General features: G+C 43.0%; 5 protein-coding genes across 5 annotated transcripts; 2 read left to right on the forward strand and 3 right to left on the reverse strand.

Annotated features, from left to right (window-relative positions):
• Positions 1–2,395: 2,395 nt before the first annotated feature.
• Positions 2,396–8,546, reverse strand: rhoua (ras homolog family member Ua). The gene is made up of 4 exons (XM_040167377.2): positions 8,007–8,546; positions 7,437–7,495; positions 6,689–6,877; positions 2,396–6,335 (listed from the first exon to the last, which is right to left on the reverse strand). The coding sequence occupies exons 1-4, from the start codon at positions 8,272–8,274 to the stop codon at positions 6,051–6,053; spliced, it is 801 nt and encodes a 266-aa protein (XP_040023311.2). The 5' UTR covers positions 8,275–8,546; the 3' UTR covers positions 2,396–6,050.
• Positions 8,069–12,277, forward strand: pdcd2 (programmed cell death 2). The gene is made up of 8 exons (XM_040167350.2): positions 8,069–9,510; positions 9,786–9,894; positions 9,997–10,053; positions 10,232–10,420; positions 10,579–10,719; positions 10,806–10,906; positions 10,985–11,098; positions 11,523–12,277. Exons 1-8 carry the CDS (start codon positions 9,289–9,291, stop codon positions 11,682–11,684), a joined length of 1,095 nt encoding a protein of 364 aa, XP_040023284.2. The 5' UTR covers positions 8,069–9,288; the 3' UTR covers positions 11,685–12,277.
• Positions 12,278–12,918: 641 nt separating this feature from the next.
• Positions 12,919–17,284, reverse strand: tbp (TATA box binding protein). The gene is made up of 9 exons (XM_040167365.2): positions 17,156–17,284; positions 16,408–16,644; positions 15,995–16,148; positions 15,656–15,833; positions 15,330–15,417; positions 15,029–15,120; positions 14,700–14,867; positions 14,364–14,458; positions 12,919–14,166 (listed from the first exon to the last, which is right to left on the reverse strand). The coding sequence occupies exons 2-9, from the start codon at positions 16,456–16,458 to the stop codon at positions 14,087–14,089; spliced, it is 906 nt and encodes a 301-aa protein (XP_040023299.1). The 5' UTR covers positions 16,459–16,644; positions 17,156–17,284; the 3' UTR covers positions 12,919–14,086.
• Positions 17,160–19,120, forward strand: psmc3 (proteasome 26S subunit, ATPase 3). Its single transcript, XM_040167391.2, has 2 exons — positions 17,160–18,269; positions 18,671–19,120. Exons 1-2 carry the CDS (start codon positions 17,325–17,327, stop codon positions 19,007–19,009), a joined length of 1,284 nt encoding a protein of 427 aa, XP_040023325.1. The 5' UTR covers positions 17,160–17,324; the 3' UTR covers positions 19,010–19,120.
• A 1,352-nt stretch (positions 19,121–20,472) lies between these two features.
• Positions 20,473–23,252, reverse strand: psmb1 (proteasome 20S subunit beta 1). Its single transcript, XM_040167404.2, has 6 exons — positions 23,003–23,252; positions 22,531–22,638; positions 22,103–22,184; positions 21,597–21,726; positions 21,234–21,340; positions 20,473–21,094 (listed from the first exon to the last, which is right to left on the reverse strand). Exons 1-6 carry the CDS (start codon positions 23,101–23,103, stop codon positions 20,909–20,911), a joined length of 714 nt encoding a protein of 237 aa, XP_040023338.1. The 5' UTR covers positions 23,104–23,252; the 3' UTR covers positions 20,473–20,908.
• Between the last annotated feature and the right edge of the window lies 1 nt (position 23,253).

Below are 23,253 nucleotides of genomic sequence, written 5' to 3' on the forward strand. Positions count from 1 at the left end.
CAAATGTGCTCGGGATGTGAAAGATGTAAGTGGTGTTATCGGCAGTAATGTGTTGATAAAAACGCAGTTGTCAGCTGTTGTCCACAGGAAAAATGTATGTGCGGGGGCCGAGAGTCAGGGGAGCTGTGTGTCACACTGCATCTCATCAACTTGTGCAACATGACACACTCTGTGAACTTTGAACATGGATGCAAACACACACACAAATGCCGTCACCAGGTTATTCAAATAGACAATGTGCAGAGAGGCCGAGCGAGATGGAGATGAAGGAGAGAGACGCCGCGACAATAAAGACAGAGCGTGTTTGACTTTGCAAAATATAGAATAAAGAAACAAATATTAGGAGGCAAAGGAAAGGACTCACCTCCAAATTCCGGTTTTAGGGAAAACAATTAAAAGATAGCAGATAGGTTTGTATTCCCTTTAGAGGACAATCGTTTTACTGTCCTGTTGTAGCGCTGTTTTTTTTTTTTTTAACAGACATTCATACTACTTTGGTGTCGGCGAAAACAACACTGGCTGTGGTCAAGTCTCTCCACTGTGACGGTAAATAACAATCTTGCAACAACAAGAACTTTAATGCCCCAGAAGGCAGCGCTGTGCGGCTGCACTGAGTGTTTGACTACAGAAAGAACTATTTCACCTTTCACAGATGTTAAAGGTCGGACATCTGAGGTTCACACTGCTGCGTCTAAAACTCCTGCACATTTGTGATCCATAAATCCCCAAATCTGCTTTCCAGAGGGTCGATGAAGCAGTAGGAGTTTCTGATGTTGTGATCATCTGTGAGTCACTTTGTATTCATCCACCTCACCGCCTGTCACCCCACTAACTCTTTCTCTTAAACACTGTCTGTTTTGAGCACACTCACACACACACACACACACACACACACACACACACAAAGCAGCTGTCTACACTCACACCGGCTTTATAGCTTGTTAGGAAAGTGTGGATTGTATTTCAGTTCTGCTTGTTAAGAGTCGGCACTGATGTCACCCCTCTTTTTTGTTATGTAACACAGCCACACACTGAGAGAGAGGCTAAACAATTATAAAATGGTCTGGAACGGAGCCTCAGGCCGCCTTCTTGCGCACTGGAAGCTTTGTGTGTATGTGTGCACATGTAGCATTTCACAATAAGAAGTTAAACATAGACAAACTCTATTTTGCAATAATAGGTGAAACCCTTCTGTTCTCTCCTGCCTTGTGTCTCCATGCGTGAATACAACCACAATAATGACACACCTGTCTGAGTAAGTGAATATCTTTAGGTAATAACGCTGGATGACAGATACAGTTGTTTTTCCAAGTCTGAAAAGGAGGAAAAATAAATTGTAATCTAAACATTGGAGACTTCAACAACATGCTATACTAACATGATGAAAACACATGAGAGCTTTGGAAACTTTTCTGAAATAATACCGCAAACAATTTCAGGCAGGAGTCACAGAACTTTTGTATCAGTGATATTTGCGTCGTTAAAAGATTTGTTGTATTTCCATCGGTTCAGTTTGTAAGGTCTTATGACACCCTCTTTATTTAGTATTAAATCATTGCCGGTTTTTATATAATCATTTGTTACAGGCCTTGTGAGGTTTGAAATTTATTCATTAACTTGAAATTTACAGTCTTTCTGGTGATGTCTTCCGAGCAGATTTCTAATTCATGACAATTGGATTTTGGAAGATCATTTTTGGAAAACAAGCAGCGTGTTTGAGTCAATAAGGACCTGGCGCTGCTTGAGGCGCAGAGCAGCTGACCAGAAAGTCGGCCTTCTCATTATGTGCTGACTCTGTGTTGTCAGGTAGAGCAAAGCAGTTTTAAGTCAGGGCACCAACGCCGCCCGCACACCGACTGCCCCCAACAACACAGGCCTGCTGCTGACCAAATGACATGACAGCCTCTTGCATAACTATACGGGCCTGGAAGAGTCTGTTTAGGATGTGATCCAGTCTGCGTTTGTTGTTGTGTGTGTGTGTGTGTTGTGTGTCTGTGTGTGTCGCTGTCTGTGCCCCTAAATATCGCTCTCATCTTATCCCCTCGCTTCTGATGTGCATCGGCTGAGCGCAGCACTGTTGTTGCACTCGGTTATCACAAAGTGCAGAGTACGATTCCAAAACATTACTTTAGCAGCAACAACAGGAAAAAAACAAGTTCAAAGTTCACAACGTCGCTGGCGGCGTGTTCGATGTACATCCAACTCCCACTGACCTTCCTGACTGTTATTCTAAAGTCTCTTTCTGGTCAAATTTGCGTAATCGAGTTTGTTATGAGAAATATGGTACAAATAAACTCTATACCTGAAAGCATTTAGGATTTATTTTTAAAGACACACACATTCCCGGTCACACCGCTGAACAACAAGCCTCAAAATCAACAAAAGACAGCGTGAGTTATACCAAACATTCTTTATTTCTCAGGGTATAAAACTTCTGTACAAACACCTGTGTCTTTGATTGACATCCTCGGTTACACAGAGCATTGAATGCGAGCAGGCCGCAGCGGCGCGCCCTCTGTTACAATGTTTTTACATGCAGGAAAAAGGATGTTTCACACAGGCTCAGTGGGCTGAGGAGCTCTCAGCTGGTGGCCCATGTGAGTAAGCCCAGGTGTGCCTTAGAGGTATCAACTGCAACAAAAAAAACCCATAACATCTCAAGAATGGACTGTCCTGTCTGATCCCCCAGGCTGCCGGCTTTGGTTTAAACTCACTGGAACTTTATATGGGCCCAGTTGTGTATTCAATGTGTGGGAACGTAATGTCTATTGTTTGCTATTATTAACATACAAACACTGTTTCATTTTGTATGTTTGGTTGTAATTAATCACAATAGCTGAAATCAGCCATCATAGTCAGGATTTTTTAATCAACGAACCAATCAACTTGGCACCTGTTCCAAAAACACAACATTTCTGTTTTAACCTTCAACAAAACACAACATTTTGCCGCACAATACGCTACCGCACATCTCTTCTCTGACCCTTTTTCACACGAACAATTCACTTTCAGAGACCCATCTGTTCAACATAACAAAGCCGTTCATCTGCCGTACTGGACGCCTCTTGGCAAGCAGTCAAAACATTACAAAAAAAACATCATCTTTGTCTGATACATGCAAAGTTTAATTCACGAGGAGAGTAATGTTCCTCTGCTGCAGCCTTGCTAGTAGCTTTGGCTAACCTGCGGTAATAACGTACGACTCAGTGTACCACAGGCTCTAGTATTTAAGAACAGTAGCATATGCTTAATTATCCAGGAGTTAGAAGATACAGAGAGAGAACCAAGCAATGGAGTCCTCCTCAAGTCCTTGACAGAAACATACAGGTTTCTTTGTTAATCATTTAGGTTATTTTCATGTATTTTAACAGGAATAAACCGACACAGGAGTTTTCTTTTCTGTGTATAGACATCATGTATGCAAACACACACGTCACAATAACGAGAAACTCATGTGCTCTATGAATTATATGTATATATAAGTTGGTGAAACGGATCAGACCTGACAGAGGAAATGCCACCTATCAAAGGGGTCCGAGTGACCTTTACCCTACTTTAATCCAACATCGGCCAAGACTGCACACAAACAGCGAGACAACCAACTTATTATGCCTTTTTTTCCCCAAAGCAAGAAACAATGCGTTTGCTATCATGAGACAAAACATTGAGACACAGTGAACCCATTCAGTCGCAGTTGTAACGTCTTCAGCAGGAAACTACCAAACAGCTCCAGTAAAGCATTGTCTGCAAATCTGTAGTCATAGTTTTACACTCAGGCCTAAAATCAACATTTTTGCCAAAGAGACAAATGTTTGGACCAATATCCGGCTGCAGCTGTGTTCATTGTCTCGGGACACTTAGTTTGCATCAGAGAAGCTCGTAAATGAGAGTAGTAAACAAAGAGTCTATTGCACAAATCCTCTTCTTTGATTGAGCATGTTCCGCCGGTCTTATCTCACTCTGCAATATAACTAGACGGAAAAAACTGCATGAATGGCAAACTGTGAACATTTGTTCAACTTTCACGTAATACATTTCCTTCTGAGTGCAGAACACGGCAAAGATGTTAACCCTTGACCTCGGCCTATAACCTTTGGGCCACTACTCACACAAAGGTTCAGCTTGTCCCTCGGTTTCTTTCTCTTGAGGGTTTAGGTCAGAGTTTAGCTGCCCCAGGGATAAGAAATATTAGAGTGGAAATCATTTTGTGTTCTCGATCCTTATGCAAGCGTATGATGCTCACTAAATAATGACAGATCTGCTGTAAATCCATTACAGACAGCAACCTGGTTGCAAACTTGCTCTGACACAAAGAGTCCTTCAGATGACGGCACCGTAGGGAATAAGTTCAGGGTTTTGTTCTTGTTTTAGTGTCTACATTGTAGAAATGAAGGTGTGGCAGCTGACTGTTTGACATCCACACAGGTTTCTTATTAACATATGAAGAAGCTGCAGAATGAACAGAGCACACAAGACAAACCAGTATAGAAGCATTTGGGATGCAAGGATAGATCTGCTCAATGGCTACAATTATAATTATAACATGCATATTTTGAGTAAAAGAAAAAAAACGCTGAGCAACGGACATGATAAATCTATCTATAGTTCACAAGAACTACTAAGAACAGAGTTCACTGAATATTTACATAATTCAAACTTCACAGTCTTAGATACACAATTGCATTGAAAAGCTGGGGAAAGAAAGCCCATATATTTCAGTTATTTTTGGCTACAATCCTCCAGAAATAAACAGCAGTCTCCACGTTGTAACTTGAAACCCAGGCGGAGACCTTAGTTGATCTAATTCTGTTTAAGTGCTGACACCTTCAGTAACACTGTTTAAGTTTGCTTTGATACTTAAAGGTTACCGGTTGGCAGAAGTCACTTGTCACACTGAGCGAAGCTGTGGCTGGAGGAACAATGTGATCAGGAAGAAAAATACTTAAATTACAGAAGGTCCTCGTACCCGCTCAAGGTCCCAACCACCGCCTCGTTAAGAAGGTAAAGCCTGAAGAGCCCTTCAGTACTAATGTAGGACGGTGAGGATGGCCAATGACCCCGTTTTACCCTCACGGGCAAAGAGACATCAGCTCTTTTAAATAAGATACAATATAAACCTCAAGCCTCGGCCTCACCGGACCTATCCACTGCCTTCAGCAGACAGCTAATACGTTTAACAGGACGTGAAGAAAAACACACTAAAAACCAAACTAGGCAGAAACCAATCAGGCCGAGACTAAAAAAAAGATAAACCTTGATCCAGATGTCAGATTAGGTTGATCGGCTGCACCGCTGTCAATTTATCATGTGACAAATTATCCACGGACAGAATCGGTTGGCTGACTTCTGACTTACATCAAGCACGGTGATCGTGTCGGAACACACAAGAGTACTTGTTCTTACCATGTAAATAATGTCAAGAAGCACCGATGCTGTTTCAGAGAGGCGCTGTTCTTCAGTAAGGATGTTCTTTTTAATCATTAAGTGTTGCAACAAGGTTAAACAAAGGACGTTTAGGTGCAGTGAGTCACGCTCCATTTCAGCCCTCGTGACACGCATACATAAATCCATACCGGGCCGGGAAGGTTATTATGAGACTAAACACTCCTCCATTATGTGTGTCAACCACAGACAAGACTTTTTTGGGGTTCAAATGTAGACGGGTCTAATCGAAGGCAACATTGTACTTTCTCCGTGACACGGAGACGGTTCCTCTGCCAGTCCCGGTAAATGCCAGTTTAATTCCAGTACAGGCAGCACTCAGCTCAGGTTTAAACCAGCTTGGAAAAAAAGATGTCAGGACTGTATTTCTTTCAGAGCGGGTTTAGTTAGAACCGGGCCGGGCTCAGATGTGAACCTCCTCTGTGATAAGACTACAACGCCATAAGTGATAAAATGTACATCCACGACAGTCTTACTTTGGTGCTCGGCAACGGTCCAGTCAAGGTCGTGCACAACGTCAGGCGCCATCAGACAGAAACCCAAACTAGAAGCAGAGGCCAAACCCAGTTGAAGTGAACAGAGGATCTGCGTCTTAGACCCAAACTGCTCTAGGCCACACAGCAGTACCTTTTCCACCATGACTTGGACAGACTCTTCATCTTGTCCGGGGTCTGCCTTTGCTTCTTCCTTCGTTTCTGTTTCCCTCTGGAGTGCTTATGGGAGCTGTAGTTCTGCAGGCTGGCCAGTATGGCCGTGTCAAACACTTCCTTTAAGTTCTTTTGGGTCAGGGAAGAGCACTCCATGTAGGACACGGCTCCGATTTCAATGGCACAGTCATGGGCATCTGCCGGGTCCACGGGTCGCTCCCGGTACCTCGCCAGGTCAATGAGAACCTAAAGAATAAATGGTATTATGCTTTTGTAGATATTACTTTTTCCGATTTATGGTAAGAAATGCACCTGGCGTCGGTTCTTCATCTTCATCCATAATAACTTTATAATTCTAGATTTTAGGTAAGAATCCTACATTGTTTCGTTATTTGATCATTTCTGCAAATTTTTATATTAAAAACAAAAAGCCCGGATGTTGATGATAACAGAAAAAGGCCGGTGTAATCAATGAAATTCTTTGGTAAAATTAACATTTTGATGTGTAGCCTCCATTCAATGTTAGTGACATTTGTCAGAAATAATATAATTGATTTTTTAATAATTTTTGTGTGTGCGTGAAGCAGATTGTACACCACCTTGACATCTTCTCGGAGGTCACACTGCGTCCCGACGAGGACCACCGGAGCGAGTGGCGCGTGTCTCCGGATCTCCTGAACCCACTTGTCAGGAACGTTCTGGAAGGAGGCGGGACTGACCACGCTGAAGCACAGCAGGAACACATCTGCACTGGTGTAGCACAGAGGCCGCAGCTTGTCGAACTCATCCTGGGACGATCAAGAGAGAAAAAACGTGTTGAGGATGATGGGATTTATTTTTTAGAATGAGCATAATAAGGTATTTTAGGAGAATCTGGACAATAAGGTTTTACTGGTGAACAATCAACAGCAATGTACAACATCAAGCTGACACAATTACTGTTGCTACTGAGTGATTTTTTTTAAGAACTGATAATAAACTATGAAATCAGTCTAATTTCTTCTCCGTTGTTCATCTCCAGTCCTCTGCTTCCTCTCATTGTGATCCTCACATTTATTCTGCCATCATAACTTAAGCCATTGACAGTTTATATAAGGAAAGCTGATTGTTTCATTAAATTGCTTTCTAATTATTGTATTATAATTAGAACATGTATATATATAAATAGTTTACATGTTAGTCTTTATTTATTGTAAACTACTCACACCATAATGAAAGAAAGAAAGAGGAGTTTCCTCTCCATCACTTCCTCTGGTAAGAGGCATTGTTTCTACTACACAAATAAAGCAACAACAGGAAGTGCTGCTCTCTCTCCCCTCTGTGTGTGTTTGTGATGAGATCACTGACCTGTCCAGCTGTGTCACACAGTTGTAGTTTGACTGGCTGACCGTCCACTGATACCACCGCTACACACACACACACACACACACACACACACACACACACACACAAACAAACAGTGTAGACAGATAAATTTAGATATTGACTAAAAAGGAAATGGCAGATTTCTTACAACATTCAAACAATCGACACCACATGATAACTATGCAACTACTCAAAAGTACAGTAACGGTGTGATTAATCAATAAAGGGATTGGTCTACACAATTGTACTCTCATATATATTTATAATATATAATATAAAATGTTATAATATATATATATAACCACACATTAACTAAAAAGTATATTATATTGTTACATTATATATGTGTGTGTGTGTGTGTGTGTGTGTGTGTGTGTGTGTGTGTGTGTGTGTGTGTGTGTGTGTGTGTGTGTGTGTTTGTGTGTGTGTGTGTGTGTGTGTGTGTGTGCATGTATTGCATTTAAAAGGGACATTCCATGTACGGATATCAGATTGCACATTTAAACAATCTCACACCTTCTTTTGTCAAAACAAAGCGAAAAGCTCCGTCACCTGAGAAGTTGTCGAAGGCCGTGGGCACGTACTCGGTGGGGTACCCGTTGGTGGTGTAGCTCACCACCAGGCTGGTTTTCCCCACCGCTCCGTCTCCCACCAGCACGCACTTCACCCGCCTCTCCGCCCCCGCGGCCCCGGAGCGCCGCGTCCGGCCGGAGCCCCGGAACCTCCGCGGCGGGACGGGCGGAGCGGGGGTCAGCGGCTCCGAGGACTTGTAGCCTCCGTCGCCCCGCAGAGGCATCTGGCACGGGGAGGAGGGCGACATGGGGTTCAGTCGCGGCTCGGGGCGGACTTCTTCACATGGTCCATTCCTCCGTCGCTATCTGCCGGGTAACAGGGCGGTTTGTCAGCGGACTTCGGGGGCTGTCGCCGCTGACCGCGTCCTTTTAGTTTCCATCGTTAAATATGAAAAGAAGTTATGACTGTCACTGCGATGAACCGACTATGTGTCCCGTGGTGGATTCGAGAGAGATCGAGTTGAAAAAGAGCGGAGGTCCAATCAACGTGGGGCGGGTGTCTCAGTCCGTCTCAGTCCGTTCTGACGTCCCACCGAGACCACGTCCCAAACTCCCCCTCAGATGACATCACGCTGTGTGTGTGCGTGCGGGAGAGAGAAAGGGTGATAATAATAACAAAATAAGTAAGATTAACAACTACAATAATGAAATCCTAATTTGCAATGCAACAACGCAGCTGTCAGATAAAAAAGGTTGAGTAGAAAGTTCTATATCTTGTTCTGAAGTTTATGGAAATATTCAATCCGAAATACAAATAACTCAGTTAATACAGTACTTGTACTTAAAATACTTACTTTCCAGAGTTAAAGTCTGAGCCGTTCAATCTAGTTAGTTAAGTTAATTTAATTAAAGATAATGTTTATTGTGGATATATTGTGGATGTTCTACTCTCTTGATTCCTTACATGTCAACTTCAAATTTCAATTGGGAAATGGCGCCATCTGGTGGACATCGTGAAAAATAAATACGACTAAATAATTCAACTTAGAGAAAGACGAGGGTGAAAGTTACTGCGTGAACCGGGAATGTTCCCAACAGGGAAGGACGCCGGTTGTCTTATATCAACCAAATGTGGCTTTACAGCTGAATTAAAATAATTAATGGTATAACATGCTTGCGGAACGAAAAACCGGGCGGCCAGTGTTTCCTTACGGACCTGTTTCTAAACCGCACCTCGAGCTCATGTGTTTTGGCAGGTTGGGAAAAGCGCTCAGTTGTTGTTGGATATTTATTTATCTCACTATTATTCCTGTGAAACGCGGATGAACTCCTCCAATATGTCCGGAGATCCCGGTCCGCCCCCGGTCAAAGTAGACTTGGGCTTCCTGGAGGAGGCGGAGCCGTGGCGGCTTCTCTCTCCGCAGTTCCCCAGTAAAGTCGGGGGGAAGCCGGCGTGGCTCAGCCAGAAAGGCCCGCCCTCGCTGCCCTCGCTGCCCTCGCTGGAGTGTGAGAAATGCCGCCTGCCGATGGCCTTCCTGCTGCAGGTCAGTGTCCCTGGTGCGTCATAGTAAAATATAATCAATTTAATTTTAATATGAACACGAGATCGCACACAACACACCACATCAAAAGAGTAAACGTGTGTTAAGGCTTCTCAGGGACTTAAGAACAAATAGGAAAATCCACGTAGGAGCAGATACACCATACATATATAAGACCTAATTAAACATATTAACCTGAAATAATTGACTTCCATTCACCCATCTCAGCCCTGTTCATTTGGGAACTAGAAGTACAGTCCTCTCCATCTTTGATGCAGGTGTATGCACCTATTTCTGGTGAGGACAGAAGTTTCCACAGAACTCTCTTTCTGTTCTGCTGTAAAACCTGTGAGTGCTACACATGCAACGACAGCAGCTGTATGAAAGGTAAACATTCTTGTTTTTCCAGTGTATTTTTTTCATTCTTGTTTGTTTGTAGAGTAAATGTAATTTAGTTTGACAGTTTGTGTTCTCTCATTTCTGTTTCAGTTTTCAGGTGCCAGCTCCCAAGGAAGAATGAGTTCTACCCCTACGATCCTCCATCAGGTTGGTGTATTTTGCTAGGATGTCAGTAAAAGTATGATTCACCTCCTACTATAAATGATATACAGGTATAAATACAGTATGATGCAATGTACTAACTCAATTGTTTAATTTTCATTCATAATAATATATATTTTTAATGGATTTTCAACAGTAATGGACTTGTGTTTCTTTTCCTCAGAGGATGAACCCCCCAGCGGTCCTGAACCAGACCAGCGTGTGTTGTCCGTCTCTGGAATTAGACTCTGCTGGGTGTGCGGTTGTCCCGGCAACAAAGCCTGCTCCCGCTGTCATGCTGTAAACTACTGTGGGAAACACCACCAGACCCTCCACTGGAAAACCACACACAAGAGGGAATGTTGCACTCCAGGTCTGTGTTTTACATGCCAGTTAAAACATATTTCTGAGCTGCTACGCTTTAAAAAAAAGAAAAAAAACAAATTCTATTCTTGCTCAAGTTAAGAGTCGATTCGTGTCACAACGGAGGCTTAATGTCTGTGCTGCGTGCGTCTCTGTCCGACTATATAGAGGCGTCCATCGTCACAACTTCAAGCTTCCTCTTCCCTGAGTCTGAGCTGGTCATTGAACCTGAGGAGGAGGAGGAGGAGGAAGACACAAAGGAGGCTGAAGAAGAAAAGGAGGGCGAAGACTGTCCCCCCTCAGCAGACAGTAAGCCTTGTATTATTTCTCATAACTATAATGATGTGGTCACAGTAAAGTTTACTTCCTCTCCTGGCTGACCGTTCTCTGCTCAGCCCTGGCAGAGACAGACCTGGAGGAGATGGCTATGCACGACAACCAAGACCACAAAGTGTTCCAGCAGTTCAAAAAGAGGATCAGGCCAGAACCTCACCAGGTGAACCAAGGGGGACGAGTCGCTCCTCACACAGACGCCGTTAAGTTAGAAAGATCTTACAGCGCTTCCTTCTTTCAGGTGGTGCGGTACAGTCGAGGCGGCTCCCCCCTGTGGGTCTCCTCCAAGCACATCCCTTCAGATCAGGATATCCCAGCATGCACCTGCGGCGCCAAAAGGACTTTTGAGTTTCAGGTAGTCCGTCCATCCTCTTTTTTCCATCCACCCGCTTTCCTTCTTTCTCACTAGTGGGATGCCAGCAAGCTGTTACTCTGTGCCATGCATATAAAGATGTGGGTGCAAGCTGGCAATGAACGAGCCCAGTTAAGGTTTACTCTATTGTTAGGAGTGACTAAGTGAACCAAGACTGGTCTTTCTCTGTGGCCAGAGGTTTTTGTGAGCAAGAAAAAAGTGTGCTGCCCAAAGCGGAATGTTGTGATTGATTTAACAACGTAAAATAATTTTAATGGTAGTATTTAAACATGGAATGCTTACTTTTACTTAAAAAACTATGTTCCTGAGCGTCATTTGAACAATGCAGACTGATTACGGGTGTGAAAGTGTGTCAGTGTCACGTGTATTTTGTTCACGTGAAATATTCCTGTGTGTGTCTCTCTAGGTGATGCCACAGCTGTTAAACAGTCTGTGTGTGGACACGACAGGAGACAGTATAGACTGGGGGACACTGGTTGTCTATACGTGCTCCGCCAGCTGTGACCATGATGACCAGTACTGCCCAGAGTTCATCTGGAAGCAGGACTTCAGCTCAGAACCCACATAACGTCTTCCTGCTGCCGGACCGAGTCCAGGAGACAGTGATGCTCTGTGAGGGAGGCAGTTTGCACTCTTGCAGTGATGTCACTTCCTATTTAGTAGAATGGACATATTCTACATTCTACTACTCTCCCTGCAGATTGTCTAATGTTACACCGGTCAGATTAAAATCAGTGTCGAATTATTAAGCTCAAGGAGAGTGAGGATATTTTTTGATGGCAGAAATTCACATTCTGCACGGATTGTTGCATTAGAAGTTTAGACTGGAATTCTAGTTCTGGTTTATTAGAACTACAAATTCTGTCTGTTAATCCATTCAGTGGTATTTCTGACCTATGGTTAGGGTTATGTCTGTTTCCACTGCCGTCGGTCTATTAACCCAAAACAAATAAAACAATACTCTATGGCTGAAGTGTTAATCTACAGTTGAAATATTTGCTAAATATTCTGGTTTGTTATATCTTCACAATTTACTTTCAGTTGTAATGTCTCCATAAATGTTAGTTATCAATACATTTCCAAGAGTATATAAAAGCATCTAGAAGAATGTGCAAGTTAACGTTCTACAAAAATAAAAGTAAATTCCATTTTGTCACATGACCTGAGCCGTTTCCTTCCTGTTCGCACCATGAGAAGAAACGGCTGCATGAAAGCTCCCAAACACGAGTTAGTAAAACATGTGAATACACAGATGAGATCTGTGCTGCACTTCTCTTGGTGTCTTGTATTGATAGATACAATTATTCATTTTGTGAAATCACGTAATTGGTGGAAATGTTCACTGCAAACAGTGGTGCCCGGTGGGTTTAAAGGTGCATTTGGATAAACACTTCACGTTCTACTCATTAAGCGCTTCTGCAGGGGCAACTCAACGATCACCACTTTGTTAGGTTCACCCGCTCAACAAACACCCGACAATAACATCGCTACAACGCCACGTATTTAGGCGTGTTAACATGTTTGAGACGATCAGAGTAGAGAAAAAACTTGCCAGGAGTGAGAAGCAGATCTCAAATTGGACAAATCTTTTGTTTCTATTAGTTATGTAATGCTAACATTTGGTTCAGGACTAACACAATAGTTCATGTAAAAATTTTTTTTTAAAAAGAGTAGAGTAAGATTCTTCAGACTAAACGTAAAGATTTTTACACACACTTTGAGGACAACTTTCTCATTGTTCACTGGACAACCAAAGTGACGTTTCTAAATACGACGGCACCAAAAGCAGCTTGAACAAGGGAGCCGGCATGTACACATTTATTGATGCACAGTAACAATTTCAGAATAACAATTGCTTTGAAATGTGTGACATGGCCTCATGGTGCTGAACCCCAGGGACAGAGGAACGTATTGATTAACACCCCCAATCTTTTCTGCTGCTCATACAGACGCACAGATGGAAACCGACGGTCACCACGACCAACTCGCCATGAAGTGCCAAAAATTGTAACAACCTTTTGGAGAAAATGTGAAACCGAGCACACAGTATGCACAACCGGTACAGAATCCCGTTTTGCTCAGCACAAAAATAATTCTTCAAAAAGAAAATTTAAATAGGATTTTGAACATACATAAAGATGGCAAAACAATGCTCAGTTTATCAGACACCTTTTAGTGCTCCTCGAAAACAGAAAATGCTAAAGGTTACGATAAGTAAAAGAGGCCGTCTACCTTCAAATCAACACCTCCTGTTCTTCATGTTCAGCTTGATTTAGAAGTACCAATGTAATGAATTAAGCAACAACCTGAGGACAACTTTAGTAGCAGGAATTGGATCAAATTAGTTTAACTTCTTTAAAATCTAAATTTAAGAGCATCCCCCTTCAGTTACAGATTAACAGACTAGACGGTATTTCTCCTGTTAACATGTTTGAATTTAGAGGGAAATGCACTTCAAGCATTCAAACTGTCGAGAGCATCGTGGGGTTGACAGACCTAGACAGGTCTCGTTATAATCCGGGACCAAGAGGGCAATTTATAAAAATGCAACGTACAAAACGATTTAAAATGGCTTAAAATAAAAACTAGAAACAGTCAAAATCAGACTGTTTCTCTGCTAATCAGCGCTTTATACATTTCTTTACAATCTTATTTACAATCAGGGATGGGTGCAGCAAAATCTGGAAATAAAAAGGGCAAAAAAAAAAAATGTTGAAAACAAATGACGAGGTCTGTGTAATAAAAATTACATTTCTTGCAATCAAACGTAGCAAGAAAAAAAAAAAAACCTGTATAAAAAAACTGGATGAATAAAAAAAAAAAAAAAAGATAATTAGACAACTCACATCCCTGTACAACAGTCCTTACAGCAGTCCACCTGTAGAGGTCAAAATATAGACAATTCTTCTTGTGAATTAAAGAAAAAGTACAAAGTATTGATGATAAAGGGAAAAGAAGGAGCTGCAGGTTCTACGTTGTCTTGCGGAAGCCTTTCAGGATGGGATAGATGTTTTCAAATGCTTCATAGATCTCTCCTCTCACCTTGGCACCTTAATACAAAAGCAACACATATCAATGCAATATGGGAATTTCTGAACAGTGGGGATAAGTGACAATGTGCCCCAAGGACCAAAGCAGACAAAATAGCATCATGTGTCATGAAAAGTAAACCATTAACTCTCCACTGTCAAAAATTGTAAACTATTAGGGGTTAAGTGAGACATTAGCAGTGAGGATTGGGTCTTACCTGTGAGTACTACTTTTCCAGAGACAAAGATGAGAAGGACAATTCTGGGTTTGATCATTCTGTAAATCAGTCCTGGAAACAGCTCTGGTTCATAGCTGAAACAGACAAATCATTTGATATCGCTCATTAAAAGTATTAACTTGATCTTTCAAAGAAAAATCCTCTTAATTCTTTGCATAATGTCCAACACGCCACCGAAAAAGACCCCATTAGGCCTTTGATTACGTGGCACAAACGTGTAGCCACAAGAGAGACATCCTCACAAAAAAAGCCATGAGCTGGTGCTTTCGAACTGGCAAAAATCAATGAGTTCAGCAGCACACTACGATAAATCACCTGCTAAACTGCTGATGTGTGAGGACTAATCCTTCCAGCCGAATGGGGAACTTCACATCGCAGCTTCCCACCATGTTCTGAATCTTGAAGTCCAGGAACTTTGCAGGAAAACCGAGCTTCTGCACCACACGAGCGTATTTTCTGGCAGCTAACCGTGACTGCTCCTCACTGAAGAGAGAAGTGAAGCGTAAAATATGGATTATAAGAGAAATGTAGTGAATTAAGACAACGGAAAAGGCAAGCACACTTTATAGAGACATACATACAGTGGAAATCTGGCTAATTGAGATCTGCAGCACATTAACACTTAGCATATAGAGTATTCTGACCTCTTAGCTCCAGTGCACACCATCTTCCCAGAGCTGAAAATGAGCGCTGTAGTTCTGGGTTCTCGTATTCTCATGATGACTGCAGCAAAACGCTACAAAAAAAGAGAGAGAAATGACATCCAGCTAATTATTTCTACATATATGTAATAGAGTGGGAATACATTAAGTTATCCTTACACACCATAACTTTGTCCTAAATTGATAAAAAGCCCATTTGATCTACAAATCAGATCAGACAAATGTGGATTATTTTGTGATTACATAATGATTATGACAGTAATATGATGCACTGTAGTCTCACCTTTGGGTTGTACTCTGCATTCCTGGCTCTCAGGGCAATGGTCTTCAAGTCCAGTTTACAGCCCAAATTTACAGTAGATACGATGTTTCTATAAAAACAATTAATTTTTTTTTTTTTATACAAACAATTAAGAGACTCTGTAGTTATAAATGAAAAAACACGGACTGAAATGCCAGCTATAATCGTGTTTCAGGTCTCATTAAATTATAAATGACCCGAGTACTATTTACATCCTCGCATAGTGTATTCCTAAAGGATTTTAGTCTCTGATAAAAAATAAATCCCGGATAATCGGATCACATATCGGATGCATATCCGAAACATACTGTAGCTGTGGTACTATTCCGGAGCTCTCCGAGGCGGGTGTGGCCGGTGTGATGGGGGTCATGGGGGTCAGCGGAGTGTTGTAGAGCGGGGTGTTTCCCGGCAGCGCAGTGGTGGTCGAGCCTGCAACCGTCTGGGAATGGTAAAGCTGAGGCGTCTGCCCCGAGGTTCCAGGAAGGCCTGAAGAACAGAAAACATAAGTTTTCTTTAAACATGAACGGGTAATAAGTTCCATTGTGGCACTATGTGTTCCCAGAACCAAAGGACGACACCAATGCCAGGGAGGCTTGATCTCACTAGGCGTAGAGATGGAGGCACAGGCTTACGTGTGAGTGGTATACCTGCGTTTGCCTGCTGTGCCTGTTGCTGCTGTTGTTGCCTCTGCTGTTCCTCCAGTATGGACAAACTATTGGTGTTCTGGACAGGTTGGGGTGTCAGGCCCGAGCCATAAGGCATCATAGGACTGAACATTGACATGCCTGGCGTCATGGACCCCTGCAAAAATGGCACAAATAAACACCAGTTTGGGATGGAGCAAGAGAGACACATTAGAAGCAAATGGCCATTGTGACAACATGTGTAGCTTTGCCTCTTATTACAACGTTAAATAAAATGATTATCTGAACAGTCGTGGATCAGTCGATTTTGTAGGGTCGACATGTACGCTGCACAGCTATGTTTGCTAATATTTAGCAGACTCGAGCTGCTACATTGAGGTATGTTAAAGCAGAAAAATACTATAAACCAGTGTTACCTGGGGGGATGCCTGCCCCTGGAAGGGAGGTATACTGTTGTTCTGCTCCATCGCGTCAGTTCCTCACGTTAATTCACTGCCACCAAAGAGCAGGAAGTAACTTCACACCGCCGGTGCCTCGCAGCTCGTCTATGTGCACCGTCTATAATGCACCAGAAAGGCAGCAGCAGCCACAGAGGACCGGACTCTGCAGAAACACCCGCTACTCGTTGCTCTTCGCTTGCAGCTAACTCGTCCCTGTCAAGTCGAAGACAGAAGTTTACTCAGACAAACAATTCATTATTAGTAATCACAGAGTGTAATCAAAGTCGAGTGAAGGACCTGCAAATGACCAGAAGCCAAATTTGTGCGACTCCGTCAGTGGCGCGAACACATTCACTGCTTGCTAATAATCACATTTAGCTTAAACGTTGATTCACGTCGCTTGAACCCGTTACGTTAATTCATTAGGGGCCCAAATGCAAGATGTGCCATTTAAATGGTACAGTGAAAAACCTTGTTGGCAAATGGATCTATACCCGTGTACCGTTACATCTTCTTGAAGGATGCCCGGCCAGCCTCCAAAAAAAGGAACATATCAACACATTGGCTAGCTGAAGTTAGCTGAAGAGCTAATATTAGCGCACTTGCTAACAGTCACTCAAACGCATTCCGGCCACTGTTAAAGCAGCAACTTTGTGTGCTAAAAAGAGTTGCATATTACTTTGACATTTGCTAGTGCACCACAGTTAACTGCCCGCCAACTTACAGTCACACTCGCGCAGCTCAAACCAGAAGAGGAACTGAATTAATTCAGCTTCAGGGTTTGTTTGATCTTCGTTCTTGTGCTTCGGCGCTCACGAGCGGTTTGTCGGCTACTTCCGGAACAAGAAGCTTTAACTTCCGGTGGGTCACAGTTCAACACAGTCAGAGCAAAGATGGCGTCGCTGAGTGACAAATCAGTTTGGGACGAAGTGGAGGATGGAATCGGCGAAGAAGTTTTAAAAATGTCCACGGAGGAGATAGTTCAACGGACTCGTCTACTCGACAGCGAAATAAAGATAATGAAGAGCGAGGTGCTGCGTGTGACCCACGAGCTGCAGGCCATGAAGGATAAAATCAAAGAAAACACGGAGAAGATAAAGGTGAACAAAACCCTGCCGTATCTCGTGTCTAATGTGATCGAGCTGCTGGACGTGGACCCCAACGACCAGGAGGAGGACGGGGCTAATGTGGACCTGGACTCTCAAAGGAAAGGAAAGTGCGCCGTCATTAAGACCTCCACTCGACAGACCTACTTCCTGCCCGTGATCGGGCTGGTGGACGCCGAGAAGCTGAAGCCTGGAGACCTGGTTGGTGTCAACAAAGACTCCTACCTGATCCTGGAGACCTTGCCCACCGAGTATGACTCCAGAGTCAAGGCTATGGAGGTGGATGAGCGCCCCACGGAGCAGTACAGCGACATAGGAGGGCTGGACAAGCAGATCCAGGAGCTCGTGGAGGCCATCGTCCTGCCCATGAACCACAAGGAGAAGTTTGAAAACCTTGGCATCCAGCCACCCAAAGGAGTTCTGATGTACGGTCCACCTGGTACTGGGAAGACCCTCCTGGCCAGGGCCTGTGCCGCTCAGACCAAGGCCACCTTCCTGAAGCTTGCCGGTCCACAGCTGGTCCAGATGTTTATTGGCGATGGAGCCAAGCTGGTGAGGGACGCCTTCGCTCTGGCCAAAGAGAAAGCGCCATCCATCATCTTCATCGATGAGCTGGACGCCATCGGGACCAAGAGGTTTGACAGCGAGAAGGCAGGAGACCGAGAGGTGCAGAGGACCATGCTGGAGCTGCTCAACCAGCTGGATGGATTTCAGCCCAACATGCAGGTCAAGGTAAGGATGCTGCTACCAAGAAAACAACTTTTACGTTGCCTCATGCTTATTTACATTGTCCTTCTTTTAGTATTTCAGCAGTTATTTTTCAACCAAAGCAACATTTTGAGAAATCGGACATAGTGATTCCTCGGGTTAATGTTTGATTCAAACAACAGAATTGTTAACATTGGAATATGACATATAGGCTCACCGTAAAGCACGCAATACATGTTTTCACAAACTACACATTAAAAAGAGTAATTGATGTACAGACAAACTCAAAACAACTACATTTAAAAAGTGGTTTCCTTTTCAAACAAAGTTATGCACCGACTTGTATTATTGTCCGTTACCACAGCGGCATTGCATTACAGCATGATGACTACAGCATAACTGCATCCTTTTTTTTTTTTTTGAAGGTGATCGCCGCCACCAACCGGGTGGACATCTTGGACCCTGCGCTGCTGCGTTCAGGTCGCCTGGACAGAAAGATTGAGTTCCCCATGCCAAACGAAGAGGCCAGAGCTCGCATCATGCAGATCCACTCCCGCAAGATGAACGTCAGCCCAGACGTCAACTACGAGGAGCTGGCTCGCTGCACCGACGACTTCAACGGAGCGCAGTGCAAGGCGGTGTGCGTGGAGGCCGGCATGATTGCGCTGCGCCGCGGGGCCACAGAGCTCAACCATGAAGATTACATGGAGGGAATCCTGGAAGTTCAGGCCAAGAAGAAGGCCAACCTTCAGTACTACGCCTGAGGACACTGTGTGTGTGTCCTTGTTTGTTTGTGAGGGAGTCTTTGATTATTCAAACAATTGGGTAAACGCGTGTTACAGTTGCTGATTAATAAAAAAGGAATACAATTGGAAGTTTGTGTTTTTTCTTCCTGCTCAGGGCAGTTTGTGTTTTCACTCTTTAAGGTGGGGAAGAATAAAGGCAACAATGTCAGTCCAGTCTATTGGTCTGGAATTTGTATGTAGAGTGATTGAGAAAAATATCTAATGATAAAGGCAATTTTATTGGTGGGCATTTTGTATAGATATTTAGCTTAAATCTCATTTTCATTCACATTATTTGTTCCATTTGTGTGCTAGTTCCAGAGTCCTGCTGTGGACACTAGCTGTATCCCAAACATGTATTCATTCATCATACTAAGCACATTGTTTTAGCAGTTACTTAGAAATATCAACTGTATGTACCATTTTATACACAATGCATGTGAGGTGAAAGGTCAGTCACTACTTTGAAAAGCCAATTTGACCTAACAAATACATTAAAATGACTTCAGTGGATTGAATACCTGTGTTTTGTTTCCAAGATTGTTACCTGTGAGTTTTGTGTTTGAGCAGGTCCTCCATACCCATTGCATTGTGGGAGATTGAGCCCAGCAACAGCATACTCAATGTACAGTATTTAGGATGCATTACGTTGGCTTTAAATAAATTTAAATAAGTAAATATTTATTGTGAAACCACCTCATACTAAAAACCTGCGTATGTAGTCTGAATTCAGGACTTCTATCCTCTTTTGTTTGATTAGATGTAATTCATTCCACTAATGACTGCGGTGCTCCATTCTACTGGATTCAGTCTATGGGAGTAACTTACTATACACACCTGGTGTACAGTGTGAGATAATCTGCTGTAATGGGAGGCGGTAAAGAGAGATGCCGAACATGTGGGGATGAGTGTAAATGGATGAAAGTAAGTCAGCAGTCCACAATACCAGTTCAGGTGTTGCATGCAAGCAGGCTGCCTGTTGTATTCATTTAAATCACCGTATATGACCAGAGAACAATTCCGTTTGTCAGTTTCCTCCTATGGACTAGAACAATATGTAGGTACTAAATGGACAACAAAGTCAATTAGGATAAATCGTGTCCATTTCTTTGAGCAGGTTTAATTGGGCTGCAACACTGCAGAATTGACTTTGTTTAACATTGTTAATCTCCAAATTGAAGGTCGGTGGAACCCATTAAGATTTATGTTAACTCCAGCCATTCTTAACATTGTGAAATAAAACGTATTCGATCAGGTCAGCGTGGTATTGCACGGATGCAAGTGGTGTATGAAGACCGTCTCGGGGAAATATCCTGAGCTCCGGTTAGAATACTTAAATATGCCACAATTCAACATTTTTAATGCAACACTGTGAGGAGCATTAGCAATCTGAAATAGAGTATCCATGTGTGAAGGACATTCAATGAACAAGAAGACTCACATTTTAAATTCTTTACATTTATTAAGAATGTAAAAAGAACAGCAGAGTATGTATCCTTCCAAAACATAACGCAACATCCAAACAGAGGAGGAGTCTAGGCAGATTGAGTAGAGTCTGTTGCTTCTTAAGAACAGGAGTGCTGATCTAGAATCAGGTTCCTAGAATCCAAACACAAGCATGTAATAATAGCAGATTGTGAGGGGGACGACAGCGGAAAGCAGGAGAAAAGGTTGGATTTCAATTGTAAATTGTGAGTGGATATAAAAAAATGGAAAATCCGCTTCCCAGAATAAGCCTGACTTAAGAGGTTCCTAAAAGCCAATTCTGGATCAAAACTCCTAGTTTAATAAATGTTTTGTTAAGGGGCCAAAACCAATAGATGCATGTGGAAAGAACAGAGCAAAGAGAAAATCAGAGAAAGGGGAACATTTGCCTTCTCAATCCTTCCTCAGTGGTACAGTCTGCTCGCTGATGCCCTCCTTAGTGATGATGCAGACCCGAAGAGCATCTCCAGTGTAGACATCTCTCTCTGCGGCAGAGATGAAGACGTCTTTGACCAGCTGAACTGCCTTGTCCTGAGTCAGAGGAACGTGCTGCACACCCTCCATGTTCTTGAAGCCAATCTGTAGAAGGACAGGTTGGAAAGACACTAACGTGAATGCACCTTCTCTAAAACAAGCAAACTCAACTGACACTACATTGTCTGCATGCCTAAACATCAAGGGATTATGACAACAGGTCAACATGCAGTGTGTTATTTACCTGGTTGTCCAGTAGGGGCTGTAGCATGGCGCTTGCTGATCCTCCAGCCTTGTAGGTGTCTCTCTGGTAGGAGCCCACTGGGTCAAAACTGTACACTGCTCCCTTGCCTTCATTGGTTTCAACAATCAGTCATTAGTTAGCGCTCTATACCATTTCCATCTTCAGTATGACACAAATAACACACACTGTGTGTGATGCAATACAGCAATAAAAGAATATAGGAAAGGCCGTTTTAACCCCAGCCTGAATATGCAGGGTTTTCTTATTTCAAAACGTATACAATGTACGGTACAAACATACAGAAGTGCTAGATTTCCAAATTACATTTACTCCTCTTGAGGCATGCAGCATTGCTACACCTACCGTGTTCATCTAGTCCTCCGATGATGTTGTAGACGTAGTAAGGAAAAAACCTCCTGCCGTACAGGATGGTGGACAACATGGCTGCAATGGCACCGCTGGTCATGGTCTTGTTATTTGAGTGTTTGTACATCTGAGGAAGGTGCAGGAATATTAGTTCTGTCTCACTAGCGACCAAGTAACCTGTGACAGCCTCAGTAGGAATTACTTGGCTGCAGGTCCAAATAAAGTAAAATGCAAACGTATCTAGGATCGTCCCTTTAGTGTTTATTATTTGTGGTAACACTACACACAATTAAGACATATTTGTCTTCTTGGGTATTTAGAATTGAAAAAAAAAACTTCCTCAAAGACATCAAGTCACGAGATCACTACCCTCACGACAACGGTCTTGAATACCACTATAATCCATAAGAGACGGGACAGTTTGCAGAGTCAGCAGAATACGATCATTTTAAGAGATCAGACTTAGGACAGTGAAACCAAAACACTCTGCTCCACCAGCCCACCTTTAGTCTGGCATCAATGATTTTAGTCAGAGTCAAACAGTCGCCGTGGAAACCGCTGCAGCCGATGACGGTTGTGTCTGTCCTGTGAAAGGGAAGAACAAAGATCTGCAAGAGTCAGAGCAGCATATGGTTCAACAAAGTTTTAAAAACATTAAAATCGAAAGATTAACAAAGTGCTACATCAAGGTATTGAGCACCAAGCAGGACAAAACTACACAAAAAGGTTAAGATGCAGTGACTTCAGTGGTTTCAATATATTTAACTGGTACTAGATTTCAAAGAATATACAAAGAGCTATGCAAGTAAAGGGATCAGATACAGTATAGTAGGTAAAGGGACCAGATACAGTATGGTAAAAAGTTGACATGTCTTTATACTCCCGGTCTTGCCTTTGTTGACAGTGCATGGATGTGACAGGGCAAACTCACAGCTTGTAGCATTTTGGCGAGTCGCGGCTGTGGATTGAGTAGCCTTCACTCAGCCTGGTGTCTGAGGCTACGATGGCGAAGTCTTCCCCAGCAACAGCTAGTACGGTTCTGAAAAAACAAACGCACACAACACAGCCCAATTCATTCATCGTTCAAACCACATAATTAAAATATAGAAATATCCATTATGTTTCCCCACACACTTGCTAACAGACGCTAAGCTACCGTTTCGAAACTGAAACTGTAGTGTCCGTTTATCTTTCCCTTTATCTTAATTAAGAGTTAACGTGCGGATACTTTATTCCACAACAACCAAAGTCTGCTCTGTTTGCGTAGTTTTCTCCAACTTAAACTTAACCTTTGAGTTAGTTTTACGTCGTCTGCTTAGCCGGTTGGCTAGTTAGCATAACTCATTTGGATGTAAACGTTAGCTAGCGGGTAAACCAGCTAAGGGTTTAAAGTTTACACTCACCCTCCGTTGAAGGAGTAAGGGGAGAACCGGTGCTCTACTGGACCGGTATAGTGATAGTCTTTCATCTTCCCAGGGTCCACAAACGCATTAGAAGAAAGCATTTTTGTTGCAGGAAGCCAACGGGGTTCTAGTCGCGTAAAGTCGCTGTATCACTGCAATATGGCAGCCTCTTCTTCTACGGTCACGAAACAGTGTTCAGAAGTAATCTGGGAGAGTGCGCCCCCGCAGGCTGGTCAGTGTACAGCAGGGGA

Source organism: Gasterosteus aculeatus, chromosome 12, assembly GCF_964276395.1.
Source record: "Gasterosteus aculeatus chromosome 12, fGasAcu3.hap1.1, whole genome shotgun sequence".
Taxonomy (NCBI): Eukaryota; Metazoa; Chordata; class Actinopteri; order Perciformes; family Gasterosteidae; genus Gasterosteus; species Gasterosteus aculeatus.